The following is a 17,125-nucleotide window of genomic DNA, read 5'->3' as shown; positions in this document are numbered from 1 at the left end:
GAGTTTTAGTGGACAACTATGTTTATAGGCCTATTGGCTCCAAAAAAGTCTTAGGCAAAGGTATGCCAAATTTTTTTGCATTTTTTTACATGGGGTGGGTCGGTTTGTGGTTTCGCAATTTGCATAGTAGTTGTTCTTACCTGGCATGTTGAAAAATATTGTACTATCAGTTCCCAAATTGGTAATTTTTGAAATTCATTCTATTTTGTTTTGGGTAAATATAAAAAATCAATGTATCTTAGGATGCTCTGACTAGAGTTGGTATAACACCAAAACTATGATCCATTTGGATGTCCTCATCTACATGACCTTGTGTTATTTAGCACTGGATGCTTCATTGAAAAGCCTTGGACTGTAGGAAAATGTTGATAAGGATAATGAAATGGTATCAAAACTTTATTATGAGGATACTTACATTACTACAAGATGATATATCCTTGGCCTCCTGAGGAATCTAGGGCCTGTTTGATGCCTGCACAACTATTCATTCCATGGATAAAATCCCCGGGCAACTGATTTTTGACAGAGACGCCGCAGCTGTAGAGAAAAATTAGACAGTAATGATGAAATATCTGGAGCTTACAGATCATAGGGTCTGGCAAAACTTGGATTAGAATCCATATCAAAGGTAATTTCCAATATCCCAACATTTTTATATTCCCACGAGCCAAAATTTCCTTGATTGGAAACATTTCACTCTCCCATGCTAACCTCTTGCTACCGTTTACCATTAATCATTTACCCTCAAGACAGCTTGTCCAGGCATCTTAATGTTGTTTACGTCAAAGTCCTAGTCTCGGTGCTAGAAAAATTGGGCATTGGGTTGATTTGACACTGGGATGGTAGGGTACTGGCACTTTGTGTGCGTTAATATGCATTGGGACACCAATGCTTTTCATATTTCTTCCTTTCGATGTTTTTATTGTTTCTTAGGGTTTTTTTTATGTTTATCTAGGTCATAAATCAAGGTTATATGAGGTTTTGATGTTTTTCCTGTCCTTTAATTTTAAATTTTCTAATTTTCCCCTCTTTCTCCCTTCCTCTTTCTTCCTCTCCTTGTTTGAATGCCAACAGCAAAAAAAGGGAGAGGGGATAGGTGCCTTTCTTGCCTATTTTGGTAGGTATTGGTCTATACTCTATACAGCTGGTTTCGATCCCCATCTCACCTGTTACCAATGAATACCAATCGGTACCAGCCAGGATGGCTCAGTACACGGGATAGAGGTCCTGTTCGCCTCGGGACTCCATAAATCACCTATACAATCTAGGATGCCTGATATAGAGCAATACTAATTGTGACTTAAAGCTTAACACAGCTATGATGGTCTTTGAAGATGGAATCATTTTGCAGTAGATTTGTCTTGCTTATAGATTTTGGTGAACTTAAGCTTTGCGGGTATTTTTATTAGATAATATCAATTAATCTGATGTTCTTGTAATTTATTATCATCAATTCGAATTGTTTGGTAGACTTAAAAATGTTTGGCATGATTTAAGGAACTGCCAAACTGTTTTTTTTTTGCGGCTCCTGAAAGTACATTTCTTACTAGTTGAAGTTCCTATGCTTATACAGAGGTTGATGTCAGGAAATATGCTGGTTAGATACTATAAATATATTCTTATTGTTAAACATATCATTTGCTTTTTTTGAGCAGAATGAAAAGGCAGGCTGATGCGAAGTTCCTACCTTATGAACTTTAACCGAATAGTGTGTCTCAAAATAAAGAAAATTATGACACTATATTTATAGGGAGAAGGTGGATTTGGTATTGCATGCAAGTGTTCATATTGCATTGAGCTTGTTATCTACATTTCACATATCATGCTTGCTTTAACTATGCCTTGTCAAGAAAACTATTATTTTTGAAAATTTTCCCAGCATTTTGAGTATAGCATTACATGGGTTTTTTAGGGAATCATTGAAATATTGCAATAATAAAACTGTCGAAGGGTATTAATCTGGAGGTTCCAATGCTGAAGGAAAAATCTGATTATGGGAATACATCTTACTCTTAAATCAAGTGCTTTTCCCTGTCTTGTAATGTAGATTTAGGATGAACCTTGTCACACGTAAGTAAATTTGTGGTGTCCTGTTTCATCAGTCATGGGTCAAGCCGGTGCATCTTGGATGTAACACACTGTTTCATTAAGGTACTGGTACCAAACACCCCTATATATGGAACCGTATGGATGCACACAATATGCCTTTTGCTATGTGCGCCAATGGGTATCCTGTGTGTCAATATGGTACTGTACCATATCGGTAAGGTACTGATAAGGCGATAAGGTTATTGCTGTACTGGTACTAGTACTAAATCTTGCATTAGTGTTTCATGGGCTTGAAAAAATATCAAGCATCATAATTCATTGAAATCAGTAAGGTAATCTTTGGCTTGAGATGCTTTCTATTGATGAATGTGGTTATGCTGGTGATGATGATGGGTTTGCGAGCATTTTAGGGTGTATGTAAAGATAATTCCCAGTTGACTGCTTTCTTGATGAGTGTTTGGACTTTGGACTTTGCTGGCTGCTGAATTTAGTTGTGGCATATTTATGAAACTCAGCTTTAAATCTGATATTTGCTGAACTTCTAGAAATGCATCTGCATAGGTGGTGTTTTCCTGGAATTCATGACTGAATATGATTTCTCTTTTTGATATATATAATTATTTGTACTTTTGGTTTGACCATGCCTACATGCTTTCCCCATCTTTTTGCCTTGACGCTAGCCAGTTATTCATTTTTTGTCAAACTAGATACCTCTGATCCTGTACCAAGGATATTGCATCTCTATGTAATGATAACCTTTTGATCTTGTGTACTGCAGAAAGTTAAGTCATTGCATGTTGAGGACATGGATGTAGTTGTTGAACCAGGGATTGGATGGATTGAACTTAATGAGTATTTGAAGCCCTATGGTCTCTTTTTTCCACTCGATCCAGGCTAGTAATGTTGATTCATTTTCTTTTCAAGTTCTATCAAATAGGGTGCTTTTATGTAGGCTATTATTTAATATTCAACATGGAAGCAGCTTGCAATTCGATCTGCATTTCTTTGACTTTTCTGGATTGCTGGTTTGATTTTATATGATGAATTTGAGTAGCTGTTTTGTCCTTTCATCTGTACTCTTTTTCTTCTTAGTTAAATTTCTTCTGCATCGCTACTTGGTATCAGGGCATGGGAAAGGTGAAAAGAACCTCCATCGGGGAATGAAATAAAACATGAAACCATGAGCTTGCAAGTTGTAGGAGGAGAATGGGATCTCTGAACGCATGCCTATTGACTAAAATGAATAATAACGTTTATGTTTTTCAAAAGATACATTCATTGAGAATGATTTAGGAGGAAACAATGAAACGATCAATTCAAATCCTGGATCTTCTGCCAGGGAATAGTCATTTATGTTGTATCGAGGCTTACTAACATCAATGCCTTCACTAATACCATATCAATAGTAGTGTTCATCAAGTCAAAGAATAACTAAACTACACTTCTTTAAGTGTTTCCTGCTCTTTACTACAATTTAATGTTAGATGAGGAACTCATGGTGATGGTAAATTCGAGACATTCTGGAAACACTTGTAAGGTTTTTTTTTTGTAAGTTTATTTTAATAAATTATAATTCTATGTTCTAATGAAATTTTTGTTGATCCATTATCCCTCACTGATACAAGTGTATATCTTTATGGTTCCTGGTTATAAATTGGATATTTTCTTCTATTAATGTCAAAAACAGATCCTGAGTTGAATATTGATTGTTTTGTATTCATAATCCTATAAAATCCATGCTTGGTAGCAAGGTCCGCTGTACCGATACCGGTACCCATACTGGCATCGGGCCGGTACGGTACAATATCGGTACCGTACCATTCCGACACGATATGCTCCGACGTATCGGCTCGGAATCGATACAATTTTTTATTTTATTTTATTTTTTTTGAGTCTCTAAGTTATTAATTCATAATTATAATCCCAAAATTATATTATATTGTATATTATTGACATATTTGGGTTCAATTTTTGAGTTCGGTAGCGGTACAGGGAATCTTGATCCAAAATTTCAAATATATATTTATTTACATTATATTATAACTCTATCATCCTAAAATTAGAAAGAAAATATATAAATGTGCATTAAAATGTATCTAAACTTTTAAAGTACAAAGTACAAAAAATGATATACTAACCTCGAGATTTGCTCTGCATTTAATATCTCGTCGAGTATCTGTGACGCTCGTAGATATCTGGATCATAGACATAGTCGGGAGGAACATCAGTCCATCCCTCTAACCAAGAAGCACTGTACTCCTAAATGTTCATCCCATAAGACATCCTCTTTGGATTGTAAGACATCTTAGATCTCTCACTCAAATTCTGACTCTGAGAAGTATCCTCGGGATGATGGATGGCTGTGGAGGAGCCCATCCGAATATGTTGGTAGCAAAATTTGATCCGTAAGATGCTCCAGGCTGCATAGGTAGTAATCACTAGAAGACGATGTCTCAGATACACCATATCCATATGGATCATAAGATGGCTGCGGATAATAGGATCCATGATACGAGGATGATCCAGATACATCAATGGATCCTACTCCATGTGCAAGATTGTCTGCAGCTGCATCGTGTGCTGGACGACCTCTAGGAGCCCGTCGTCTATATGAAATCGGCTCCCCACGATCTCTACCGACTCGTCCACTATGATCCCTATCTTGTGTGGCATGTGTAAACTGGGACTCACCGGTGAATCGAATATCATTCTGCGGTTGTCTCATAAGCAGTGGTCTCCTGTCTTTCAGTTCTTTTCTGATCACCAGATCCATGACTACTACTATTAGTACTATCATCACTCTTCCTGATCTCCGAATTTGAGCCAGATTGCTCCTGTACTCTCGAGAGTGGTGCACGTGCAACTGTCTTTTCTTTTTCCCCCTTATACCCTCTGTGACTTTCCTGTGATTGGGAGGATGGATGTCTTGTTGCTGACTGCCGACCTCATCTAAATATTTTTCGCTCAAATCTCTGCGAGGATGTATCGGACATCGAGTCATGTGATGAATGAGTTCTTTGTGTCCCTTCAGACTGTGTCTGATCAGTTGGAACCTTATGTGAAATATTTTTTTCTACCTATTGTCTAGGATCTACCCTGATCTTCCTAGCTACCACACTGGTTGGTCGTAGAGGGGACCCTAGCTCATCAAGCTCTGGCTCCTATTGCTGACATGCTAGCCATCCGATGATCAGATCGTTATCCTCGTCAGCATAATCATCTAGTGTCGGATCAGTGTACTTCAGTTGTACTTTCTTTTGAACGTATTTTAGCCTCAGCCTCAGATTATAGTGAATATATACAAGATCATTGAGGTATTTTTGTGTCAGACGATTTTTCTGTTTGCTGTGGATAAGAACGAAAGTCGATCAATTGTGCTCACAACCACTAGTAGAGACCGTCTGGGAAAGAATGTGGACAGCCACACCTCTCAAATATTCTGTGGACATTCCAAAATGAATCCACCATTCAGCTGTAAAAGCAAAATTATATATCAAATTTTATGATATTATTAGACATATGATGTCAATCTATGCTGCTCATTATTGATATGTAATTTATTTGGATTCATCTTCTTTTTGCTTACGACAGCTGATGGGACTCCAAAGCTGTCTGATCCCTTTCTAAATTGTTTCGTCGGTAAAAAAAATATTTATTAAATTTATAAATTTATCGTTGAGTAAAAATCGAATTCAGTTAAATAATCACATCTGTTTTAAACTAGTATATCTCTTGCAGACACAAGGATGCGATTTCTGGATCGGACACTATCTTATATATCACATTACGAAGAGCAGTAAGAAGCTCGTTATCCATATCTATCCCAGAAATAGTATATTGGAATCTCAAATTCAAATAGTAAGCTGCAGATAAATTCCATAATTGATTAAGTACACTTTTACAAGTATAAAAAAAAATATATTTTGAAGTATTCTTGAATTCATGTTTACCGGCTAGATGCAAATCTCTACCCATTTGATAGTCTCAACAGTGCTCAATGATGTTAATGAATTTTTGAGCATGCTTCGGATCATTCTCACTGATCTGTTTCTTTGCCCTCTTCATCATGTAATATAAGAAGTCCATCTGGGGGTATCTTTCACTATTCACGGTGCGAAGTACCTCGTATAATGGCTTAATAGCTTTCACTATCTTCTTAGCCCGCTGTCAGAATAACCGACTTGTCACCAAGTTCTCCACATGACTTTCATCAGTGCCGTTCCCTCGCATATTTGTTCTCCTGCCACTCGACATTGACAAACATCTGACATATGACTGCTTTCTTTTGAAGAAGATTGTCAAGTGCTATGTAGTTGGTAGTAAATCGTGTGACATCCGGTCTCAAGATCCCCTCCAGTATACATCCGCATCAATGAAAGGATCCATGTGTGATTGTAGATGAATTTAGTAATAGTCTAGGCAATCTTCACTATCTGCTGCACCCTACGAATCTTCTCAGTATCCATCAATATAAGATCAATGTAATATGCAGCACATGGGGTTCAGTATATCTACGGTCGCGGCTCCATCAGCAACTCTCCGACAGTCTTGTATTGTGGCCCATTATCTGTGATGACTTGCATGACATACTACTCACCTATTGAATCAATCATCTCTTCTATCAGACCAAGGATATATGCGGCATCGTGCATCTTATCTGAAGCATCAATTGATTTGTGAAAAAATATTTTTCCATCACAGTATGTTAAAAAATTAATGATGCTCCATTAGTAGGATCGGTCCAATCATCACACATTACTGTCAGTCCGTATTTGAGCTATTTATTCTTGTAAGAAGCAATCTATCTCTGCAAATCTTCCTTGTTACTGTCAAGAAGCTGACCATAGATGTCCTTAGGTCCTGGTGGATCTACATCCTGGCCGGCAGTCTCTATGACTGAAATGGCAGATCGATAGTAAGGATTGCCTGCTGCATTTGCTGGAATATGGCTGAAATGAAATCATGATCCAATAGCTCACCATATATCCTTCTTCTTATCCTTTTTCATCATAGTATTTATCCTCTGCTGCTTTGAATCTTTGCTCAGAAAAATATGTGAATCCAAATCTTGGATGGTGGCTTCTGCTGGAATATCTCTGGAGGACCTTCTTCTACTACCAAAAGCTCCCAACAAAGATAAAATACTGTCTGCTCCCTCTACCATCGGGCTCTCTGACTGAGGTAGTCCTTCTGAATTCGGATTCTCGGTACTGATCATCCAAGCTCGTCTGAATGGCAGTCTTAATCTGTGCCTCATCATCTAGAGTGGAAGCCTCCTTTGACTCTTTAGAGTGATAGGAAGGTGGCTCTACAACTCGACGGTCCATCTCCATCCTCTTCTGCTTTGTCCTTTCCTTCGTTGCTTTCGAATCAGTGAAGTGCTTCTTCATCATAAGTCGGACCTCCTGTGGGCATTTCCAACACATGGACACATCAGGATAACCATCAGTCAGGTGCTGCTTCAACCTAGTCATCCCTCCTCCCTCCTCCCTTGAACTCTATGTTGCACCATTTGCATTTCCAATGATGTCGAGTCGAGAGCATCTCACTGTGATCTCAATCAATATCACGCTCTGAATCTTTTTTCTTACTCATTTCTACAAATATAATAAAACACAGTAGTTTAATAATTATTAAAAAAATATTATATATAAATTCAAAAAATTTTAATAATAATTTTAAAACTCATAAATTGAAAAAAATATGTTATACGCTTCAAATAATATTTCTGAATTAGCTAAAATATAGTACAAATTTTACATATTTTTTATTTGATTATACTTTTTATTATTTAAATAATTATAAAAATATTTTTTAATTTCAAAAATTAAAAAAAATCCGAAGTTAGATTCAAGTAGCTTGAATCATTCTAAACATGATTCTGAATCTCCGATTTTATATTTTTTTAAATTTATTTTTTTAATATTTTTTTATAAATAAATAAATATATATTTAAAAAATATATAATTAATGATCTCATCCAATGTCATGTATTGAATCTTTCTTCTTACTCATTTTTGCAAGTATAACAAAACACGATAGTTTAATAATTATTAAAAAAATATTATATATAAATTCAAAAAAAATTTAATAATAATTTTAAAACTCATAAATTCAAGAAAATGTTATATGCTTCAAATAATATTTCTGAATTAGCTAAAATATAGTACTAATTTTACATAATTTTTTATTTGATTATATTTTTTTTATTATTTAAATAATTACAAAAATATTTTTTACTTTTAAAAATTTAAAAAAAAATCCAAGGTTTGATTCAAGTAGCTTGAATCATTCTAAACATGATTTTGAATCTCTTATTTTATATTTTTAAAATTTATTTTTTTAATAATTTTTATGAATAAATATATATATTTAAAAAATATATAATTAATGAAAATCAACGATTTTAGTATCATCATGTAGATCTTCCAAAGATTTATCACATATGATCAAATCATACCAAAATTATAAAATTTTGACATGATTCTCTTATTTTTTTACTTCTTCGTTCTTATCTTTTTTTTTAACCATAAAAATATAAAAAATAAAATATTTACTAAAAAAATAATACATTACCTTAATTTCAGTCGAAAATCATCGTCTCCTCGAAGAAGCACTGCAATTTGATAGAATTTTCTCTTTTTTCTAATTTTTTTGGCTCGTGTCGTCGAAAGCCTAAGCGATGAGAGCACTCGGGAGTTCTCTGAGAGAGCTCTCGGATTTCTCTCAGGGAAGGAATCCTGGGCTACCACTAAATGATAGTCCAAGTCCCACCACACCTGCCCACACCCTCCCACCCCCATGTGGTAATGTCGGTACGGTTTGGTTCAACGCCGAACTGTATCGAACCGAGCCATACCGCCCGATTTTGGGCGGTGTGGCTCCGAATCGTGCTGAATCGCCTGGTTCAGTGCGGTTCGGATATTTTTTCGAAAAAAAAGGCCGAACCGGATCGGCTGGCCATCGGTCCGATTTGGTACGTCCCGTACTGGGCGGTTCGGTCTGGTACAGCATTCCTTGCTTGGTAGTTTATATACATTGTGGAGCCGAGGTCTGCAAACTTAGTATGTGGAACAATATTGGTACGTTATTGGTTTGATACGATACGGTTGGTATGGCATGGTTCTTCTTTGTTGAAAGACTCAGAAATAGAGAAGAAGTCGAAAGACTTCTTCTTTGTCTCCAATCATAAAAGAAAGGAGGCCGAACCGAGCGGTTCGGCTCGATAAAGCTGCGAACTGCCCGGTTTAGGGTGAAATCGTCCAGTTCAGGGCCGAACCGGGTGGTTCTCTTTTTTTTTTTTTGGTCCAGTGTCGAAAGCCAGGGCCGAGCCGACCCGATTCAATGTTGATCCGGTTCGGTCTGGTTTTGAAAACCATGATGGAGCACATGGTGTTGTACTTTTGGTGAGACTGTTCTTGGAGGGATTCTTTCATTCTTCTCTTCTATTCTTTCTACTCTTTGTTCCATTGGGGTACCACATAAATGAGCTGGCCATTTTTTAAATAAACCCCTAAATCGGTTAAAATATTTCTTGATTTCTGAAGTGATGCAATTAGAATGCATCCAATCTGCATTGGAAAATAGCACCCACTATAAAGCAATAGCATTGCTGCTGCTGTAGTGGCTTTTCACTCACAATATTGGGCACTGTAGGCCTAGGCACTGTATGTGGCTGCCATGCCACATAATGCAGTAGTTTAGGTCTCAAACTGCTATAGCAGCTGCCATAGCAGCCATAGCAACTGATTTTTGAAACAATGATAATAGATTTCAATAAAATAAAGTGAAAAATATTAGTCAATTGACCAGAGGCAACAGGTTCTTTATTTTCCCTTACTGTTCGGAAGAATAGGCTTAAACTTATATTATGGTACTTGTTTAGTTTCTTTTATTTTTTCATTGGTGGGGAATATTTAAAAATCCCTCTTTTTCTATGTTTCACATTATGGAATTTTGAATGCTTTCCTTGTCTAACTTTTAAACTCTTTAAGAGTAAAATTTTACTTAGCCATGCAAGATTTAACAGAATGGAAGTTTTCTTTTGGAACAAAATATAGCATCAATTTTGAAGAGAACAAAATAAAGACCAAGATAAATAAGCCCTTAAGAGTCATGATGAAAATTCACTATCCATATGATCTTTCAAATCTTGTGTTATTCCTAGAGTTCCAACTATTTTCCATTTTTCTGGATCTTGATTTATTAATCTTCAATTCCTTCCTAGTCCATCTCCATTAGTTTGAGAGATCCAAATTTCTGTGAGAAGCATGCATGTCTTGATGATAAAGCAGTCTAGCTTCTTTAACTCTTTTCAAATATTTGTATGTCTTTTTGTTAAAAAACTTTGACACCAGTCACACCACTTTGAAAACTTTATTCATAATCTTCACAATTTATGCTTTTTAAGTCAAAAAACTTTGACACCACTTTGTAAACTTTGTTCATAATCTTCACAATTTTATGCCTTTTAAGTCTAAGATTTTTTTTCCTGGGGTTTGGACAATCGTCATGTGCCATTTTACCTTTGTCACCATCAAATACATGTATATTTTAAGAGGGTGGTCTATGGTGCAGCAGTAAGGTTGCTCCACTATAACCTGGGTGTCACAAGTTCGAGACAATGAAACAGCCTCTTGGCATGCGAGGGTAAGATTGCGTGTATCTGACCCTGCCTAGACCCTATAGTGGTGGGAGCCTTGGGCATTAGGATGCTTCTTTTTCAAATAATAAGTAGAGGGTAAAAAGATAATGTCTTTGCTTAAGAGGTGGGAGTGGGGGGGCAGATTCCTTTAAAAGTATTATTTAGTTGATTTGCTGGTTTGAAAAGTTCAAATTTTGGGGAGATTGGTGTTCTTTGGTGGACCACATCTCTTGGATGTGGGAGTCAGATTTGGACCTCATTTACCAAAAGTGGGAGCTAATGTGGGAGTGGATTAGGGTGTGGTATGGAAAAGCAGTTGTCTCTATCTGTCTCTCTCACATTAAAAAGAATGATGAAACATTTACAAAGTGGGTAGAGCCATTAAGGAATGAGATGCTAAAACAAATTTGGCACCTGTAATAGAAGTTCCCTGCTACCAAAATTTTGATTTTTTTGATTATTTTTCTTTTCATTTTTTAAAATTAATCAGCTGTATATTTTCAAATTTCATTAATAAGAATCGGCCTTAGCTATTTGGTTTAAGAAAGTGTTCACCTACTTCAGTGAAATGTAGGGATCGGGGAGAACCATTTTTGGAAGACCAGTATGGGTTCCACAAAATCTCATGCTATTTTATGTGACTCAATGGAGAAATGTTTGTTTTACAAATTTGTGGTCAACTAGGGCTTGCCCTAGTGGTGACAATCTCTGCTTAGCAACTAGGGGGGGTGCTTGGTTCGTGACGGAAATCAGAATCGGAATGAGAATGGATGGGAATGGGCATTGGAATGACCAAATCCTCTGAAGCGTTTGGTTCATGACCGGAATTGAAATCGGAATCGGAATGGGAATCGAAATTTGAATCCATAGGAGAGGGTGGGGATTGAGTTTTAGATATATTGGGCCATTCCCATTTCACCTCAAAATCGGAATCGGAATGGGACTCCCCCCAACCAAGCAGCTGGAATGGGAGTCACCCATTCCAATTCTTATTCCAGACCTCCATTCTCCCTAACCAAGCACCCCCTAGAAGTTTTGGGCTTGATTCTTGGGTGGTGCATCCCAAAAATCTGGACTGATAATTAAGGTGGGGTGACGTCTCCCTCTCTCTCTCTCTCTCTCTCAAAACATAAATGACTTTTGATTGTAAAATCAAAACATTATGCAGCAAATTCCATTATTAGATTGGTCCCGTATGTTATCAATTAAAAGAATGAAGATACCTTGGTGCTGTGCATGTTATTTATCATGAAAAATGAATTGCCTTTGTTGTGGTGAATAATCAGCGAACCCATGTTTTGGAGGAAAAAAACTCATATGGTGACAATAATTTCATAATATGACTGTTTATATTCTTCTAAAGATTACTCTTATCATGTTCCTATGAATGGATTTTTCAAATGTATTATAAGTACATCCACTGATATATAAAGATTTTTTAAACTGACTGCTTTATGCCTTATCTTTTAGACACAAGTCTGAGGAGTGGGGACACCTATCTTTTTTGGTATTAGCAAATTGAGTTATAATCTCTTAAAAATGAAATAGTTCTTTGTATTAGAGCTTGTGTTCTTGCTCCTCTAGACTCGCCAAGTCTATGGAACTTTCAAAGATTGCTCCTTGGTTGCATGAGCATAAATTGCATGAACAAAGTAGGTCTCTTTGTTGCCAATTGGCCCATGAGTGTTGTGGCATGACCTCCTCTCTCGTTTGTAGTCACTCAGTCCATTAATTTGAGACCAATTCAAAATAGGGTGCCATCAGGTTCGTAGGTTGTAACTATCTCTTAATTTCATATATCTTTCTTGAACTTTGATGTGATGTTACTTGACTTATAAATCCAACCATGTACTTGTGGAATGAAATACTTTGGTAGTTAAGAATTTGGCTTTCTGATGTTCTTCTCAAAACCTTGGTGTTGGCACCAGATGCCCCTTTTGTTAGTTAATTTTTCCTCATCTTACTAACTCTTTGATATGCAGGACCTGGTGCTACCATTGGGGGCATGTGTGCTACTCGTTGCTCTGGTTCTTTAGCTGTTAGGTAGTGCTAAACTTTGATATTATGTTAAGCATTACAAGCTCTCAACCAAAATATTTTTCGCTAGGTTTTTGCCAATTATTAGGTTGAATGTATTCTTAATGGGAGTTGATTATTTAATCATCAGTTTTTAGGTATGGAACTATGCGGGATAATGTCATCAATCTTCAGGTAGATATACTAATTTATCCTCTAACTTTGTTTGGAAAGAGTAATTTCTTGGTAACATTTTCCGGTGTTTTCTCTTTCCAGGTTGTTCTAGGAAATGGTGATGTTATAAAGACAGGTTCACGTGCTCGAAAGAGTGCTGCTGGGTAGGCTGAAGCTTCTTTTTGATGTGAAAAGATACACCGTTTACTTACCATATAAAAAAGTCCCAAGTATTGCTTTTGAGGAATTTAGTTTAGTAATTACCAGTGTTTTACTTGGATTAGCTTTTTCTATACCTTCCATCTCTTAGACATTTGAATTTTTTTCCATGCATATCATGTTTTTGTTCTTTTCTTATGTGTGTGATCAACTTCGCACTATGATCATATGTAAACTAAATAACTTCTCAGAACATTTTAAGATTTGGCTAATCTTTTATCAACTTTTAAAGCCATATTCTCTGAAAAAATATATTATTCTCTTCTACAGAACAGACAGATAGAAAGTCTTTTTATTGTATCCAAATGAAACTTACCTTATATTTCTACCCAAATAATTGATCTCCTGATATATTCTGATATTCCAGATGAGCATTTTCTGTTTGTACATTCATAGTAAAGTTGTGGTTAGCCTTGTTCAAATATTTTTTAATGATTGGCTCTGCAGCTTATCTGGCTCTGAAACAGTTATAGAGCTATGTATCATCATGATGAGCTGGTTTCATAACAATATCTTATCCTGTGCTAGAATACCTGCAAGGTTTTCACTTCTAAAAAAGGACCATCTGGCTCAAAATTATATTAAGGTTCCCTTTCAATAATTCCACAATTTATGAAGTTTGATTTCCCAACTGAGGGATAAATGGCATCATGTCAGGTTGTCTCTAATTTTGATTGAAAAACATGGCATATTTGCGAATTTGTACTGTTTTGAAATTTCTAGTTTTGATTTATTATTGTATGATCTGGCTGACCCCACGAGCTTTAGAAATAAAATCTCTACAACCATTTATTTGCAAATTTAAATCCAGACTAGTATTTTAGGCCGGGGTTGAAATAGTGGTAAAGGTATGATGGTACCTGTACCTGGGCCTATCCATAAAGTATGGGCCAATGTAATATTGTACTGACTCATGCTGCAGATCTTGGTGTTGGCACAATAAAATAGACGTGAAACTACGTGTCCATATGCTATTGGCATGGGGTGCTTTCTGGGTTTGATGTTTTACTGAATACTGATACTACCTAGCAAGGTTTTAAATCCCATGGGACTAGGATGTCCTGGATTCTCAATAGCATGGGACGCCCCACTATATTGCCATGTCCTGGTGGTGGTCCTGGTCATGCATTCTAGTAAATATTTTTCATCTCTCTTGTCTTTCCTTTCTTTCTTTCCTTCCTTTTTTTTTCTTTACTTTTTCTTTTTCTTATCCCTTTATTTCTTTTTCTTTTTCTTCTTTTTTCTCTTTCCTTTTTTCTTCCTTTCTTTTTCTTCTCCCTTCCTTTTGTTCTTCTTCTTTTCTTTCACTTTTCCTTTTCTTCATCTTTACTTCCTTTCTTTCCTCTTTCTTCTTCTCTTCCTGTGTGGATGGATTTTGGCATCCCAACCCCATTTCAGTCCCATTTTCTTATAGGAATGGGATGGGGTGGCTAGGATGCTCCCTGTCCTGTTGAGACTTAAAACCTTGCTACCTAGAATGGATGGGGAAGCATTAGTTCAAGATCTTTTCTCTTCTTCATATGTATGGTCTTTCATCATTGTCCTTAAACTTTGATCTTTTGTAGTTGAGAAAGTCCTCCAGATGGTATTGTAAAGCTAGGTTACCTAGACATTCATGTCCAATGCTTAGAATCCATGCCGCGTATTTATCCAAATGGGATACATATTTGACCAAGAATTCATGTCTTGGTTAGGGATGGCAGTCGGGCGGGTATTTTTGGGTACCCAATCTGTCCCAAACCCTAATAAGACCTATTTAGCATACCCTGTAGGGTTTGGGATGGATTTGAGATTGAACATTAAAACCTGAATGGGTTTGGGATTCACCTCTCAGGTATTTACTATCCGAACGTGTGTGTGTGTGTGTGTGTATAAATTCTTGAAAACCCTAGACGTTGTTTAACTTGTAAAGTCTAAGTGACTAAGCTCCCCTATTTGATTTTGGCCACCGCTCCGACCTCCAATTCGTAGTCTCCCACCCAATTGGGACTTCTGAGGATGGAAAAAATAGTGGAATCCTATGATTCCCATCTGATCGAGATTCCTGAGGATGGAAAAATAGCTGAAATAGCGGTCGCATCTTGAGAGTCCATGAAAACAAAGGAACCTCCGAAAAAAATTAAAGGTAAGACCTTTTCCCATAGAGATTGATCATTTCGTTTGCCTTTTTCACGATTGTTTTTCTTTTTCTTCTTTTTCTTGTCATTTCATTCTCTATTTTGGAGATCTATGGGGAAGGAAAGCACCTGAGGGAGATTGGAGGGATTTCATGGGGTTTTTAACTTTTGAGAGCATATGGGATTTTGTGCGATTTGTGGTAGTGTCAATTGGTCCCTTGGGGTTTTGGGAGCTTAATCTTGGTAGAATCATGCTGTTTTGTAGGGTTTAGGGATTTTTGTTTGAAAGGATTCTTCTTTGGCTACAAGATAATTGGGTGGGTTCGGGTACCTGGTGGGTATATTGGTCTTACTGTGGTACAAGTTTGGGAATTATGGTTGATTTTGTAATTGGGTTTGGGACGGGTTCGGATAGCTAGGAGGTTAATCGGGTTCGGATACATGTAGGGTAAATTTTGCAGGTACCCTACCCGTTGCCATCTTCCTGCTAGTAATGTAGTGTTCTAGGAAGAAAATGGTGCTCCAATGGGTAATGGATGCTACTTCTGTTATGAATTGTGATGTCCCTACAATCTCGATTGCATCTTGGCACGAGATGCACTAGGATTGGTAGCGACGAACTGGGATACTTGTCTCCCCGTTTTTTCTTTTATTCTTATTATCGATGTTTGTTTTGGTTTGTCTTGACTCTTGACTATAATGTGCCATCCTAGTTTCATACTGTCCAAGGGGCAAACTAAGATGGGGCCTAATACCAAGGGTCCAAGATTTAAACTTTGTGTTAGATGCTTCCTTTATTTTTATTTTTTTTTTATTTTATTTTTTATCATTGCAGGTTTTGAAAATTGGTAGGGATTTGGACTGCTCCCATGAGAAGTTCAACCATTATCATAATGATAAAAAGGGAGCCTTTTTGTTCTTTTTGGAGATTAGTCAAGAACATGGATATTGAATTAAATTTGCAAAATGTGATTTTTTTCAAAATCCTTGAGCTAAGTACGAAGTTTGGATGGGAAACATGCACCTTGGAAGACTTTGATGAATAATCTCTTTTCTAAAGGAGATGTTGCTTGGTGCGATGGTAAAGGTTTGGATTGCCAGGCACAATGGCATAGGTTAAGTCCTAGGCAGCCACTTTGTGCAAAAAAATGCTAGTAGGTAGGAATGTCCCTAGTTCACGTTTCATAGGACCCTGAAATGCGGGGAACATGATTGGATAATGTCCTTTTTAAAGGGCAATCCTTGGCACAACAGTAAGTTTGCTCCATTATGACTTTGATATCATGGGTTTGAAACTTGAAAACAACCTCTTGACATCTGATCTTTACATCATGCATTGCCATGCACATTTTTCTTCCCAGCAAATAATTTTAGTTGCCTACATGCCTCAACACTTATAATCAAGGTTTTACGTCTGGCAGGATGGGAGTGTTTCGGCCGTCTTGTCTTGTTCCTATGGAAAAATAGGATCAGGACTTCGAAACCCATCTACATGGGGACGAAGAAGAAAGAGGAAAAAAATGGAAGGATAGATGAAGAAAAGGAACAAGTGAAAGGAAAGAAGAAGAAAAATGAAAAAAAGAAAGGAAAGGAGAAGAAAAGAAAGAAAGGAAAGAAAAAAAGAAAAAAAAGAAAGAAAGAAAGGCAAAAAGAAGGGGAGAGAGATGGAAGATATTTGCTAGAATGCATGACTAGAAATGCTGTTGGGATGGGATGGGACAATGGGGTGTCCTGTTCCATTGAGAAGCTAGAACACCTTTGTCCCATGGATTTAAAACCTCGCTATAAATAGTTTTAAGTAAGGGCCCTATACTATTTTACCGTTAGAACGGTATTGGATTGCCATAGTGCCCGTACCAAGGTACGACCGAAATTGACAGATTCTAAAAAATCGAAAGCTATCTAT

General features: G+C 36.8%; 1 protein-coding gene across 4 annotated transcripts in view; it reads left to right on the top strand.

Annotated features, from left to right (window-relative positions):
• Positions 1-17,125, top strand: part of LOC105033532 (D-lactate dehydrogenase [cytochrome], mitochondrial) — a 146,275-nt gene that overhangs the window by 15,419 nt on the left and 113,731 nt on the right. For 3 of the 4 annotated variants that reach the window (XM_073251755.1, XM_010908393.4, XM_010908392.4), the window contains 4 exons: positions 2,828-2,942; positions 12,676-12,736; positions 12,868-12,904; positions 12,986-13,047. In XM_073251755.1, coding sequence (XP_073107856.1) covers positions 2,828-2,942; positions 12,676-12,736; positions 12,868-12,904; positions 12,986-13,047 — 275 coding nt within the window. The remainder of the gene's footprint in view (positions 1-2,827; positions 2,943-12,675; positions 12,737-12,867; positions 12,905-12,985; positions 13,048-17,125) is intronic. The other variant, XM_010908394.4, reaches the window with a different exon arrangement.

Source organism: Elaeis guineensis, chromosome 2, assembly GCF_000442705.2.
Source record: "Elaeis guineensis isolate ETL-2024a chromosome 2, EG11, whole genome shotgun sequence".
In the NCBI taxonomy this organism is placed as follows: Eukaryota; Viridiplantae; Streptophyta; class Magnoliopsida; order Arecales; family Arecaceae; genus Elaeis; species Elaeis guineensis.
Note: the sequence above shows the minus strand (reverse complement) of the source record. Positions and strands in the feature narration are given on the sequence as shown.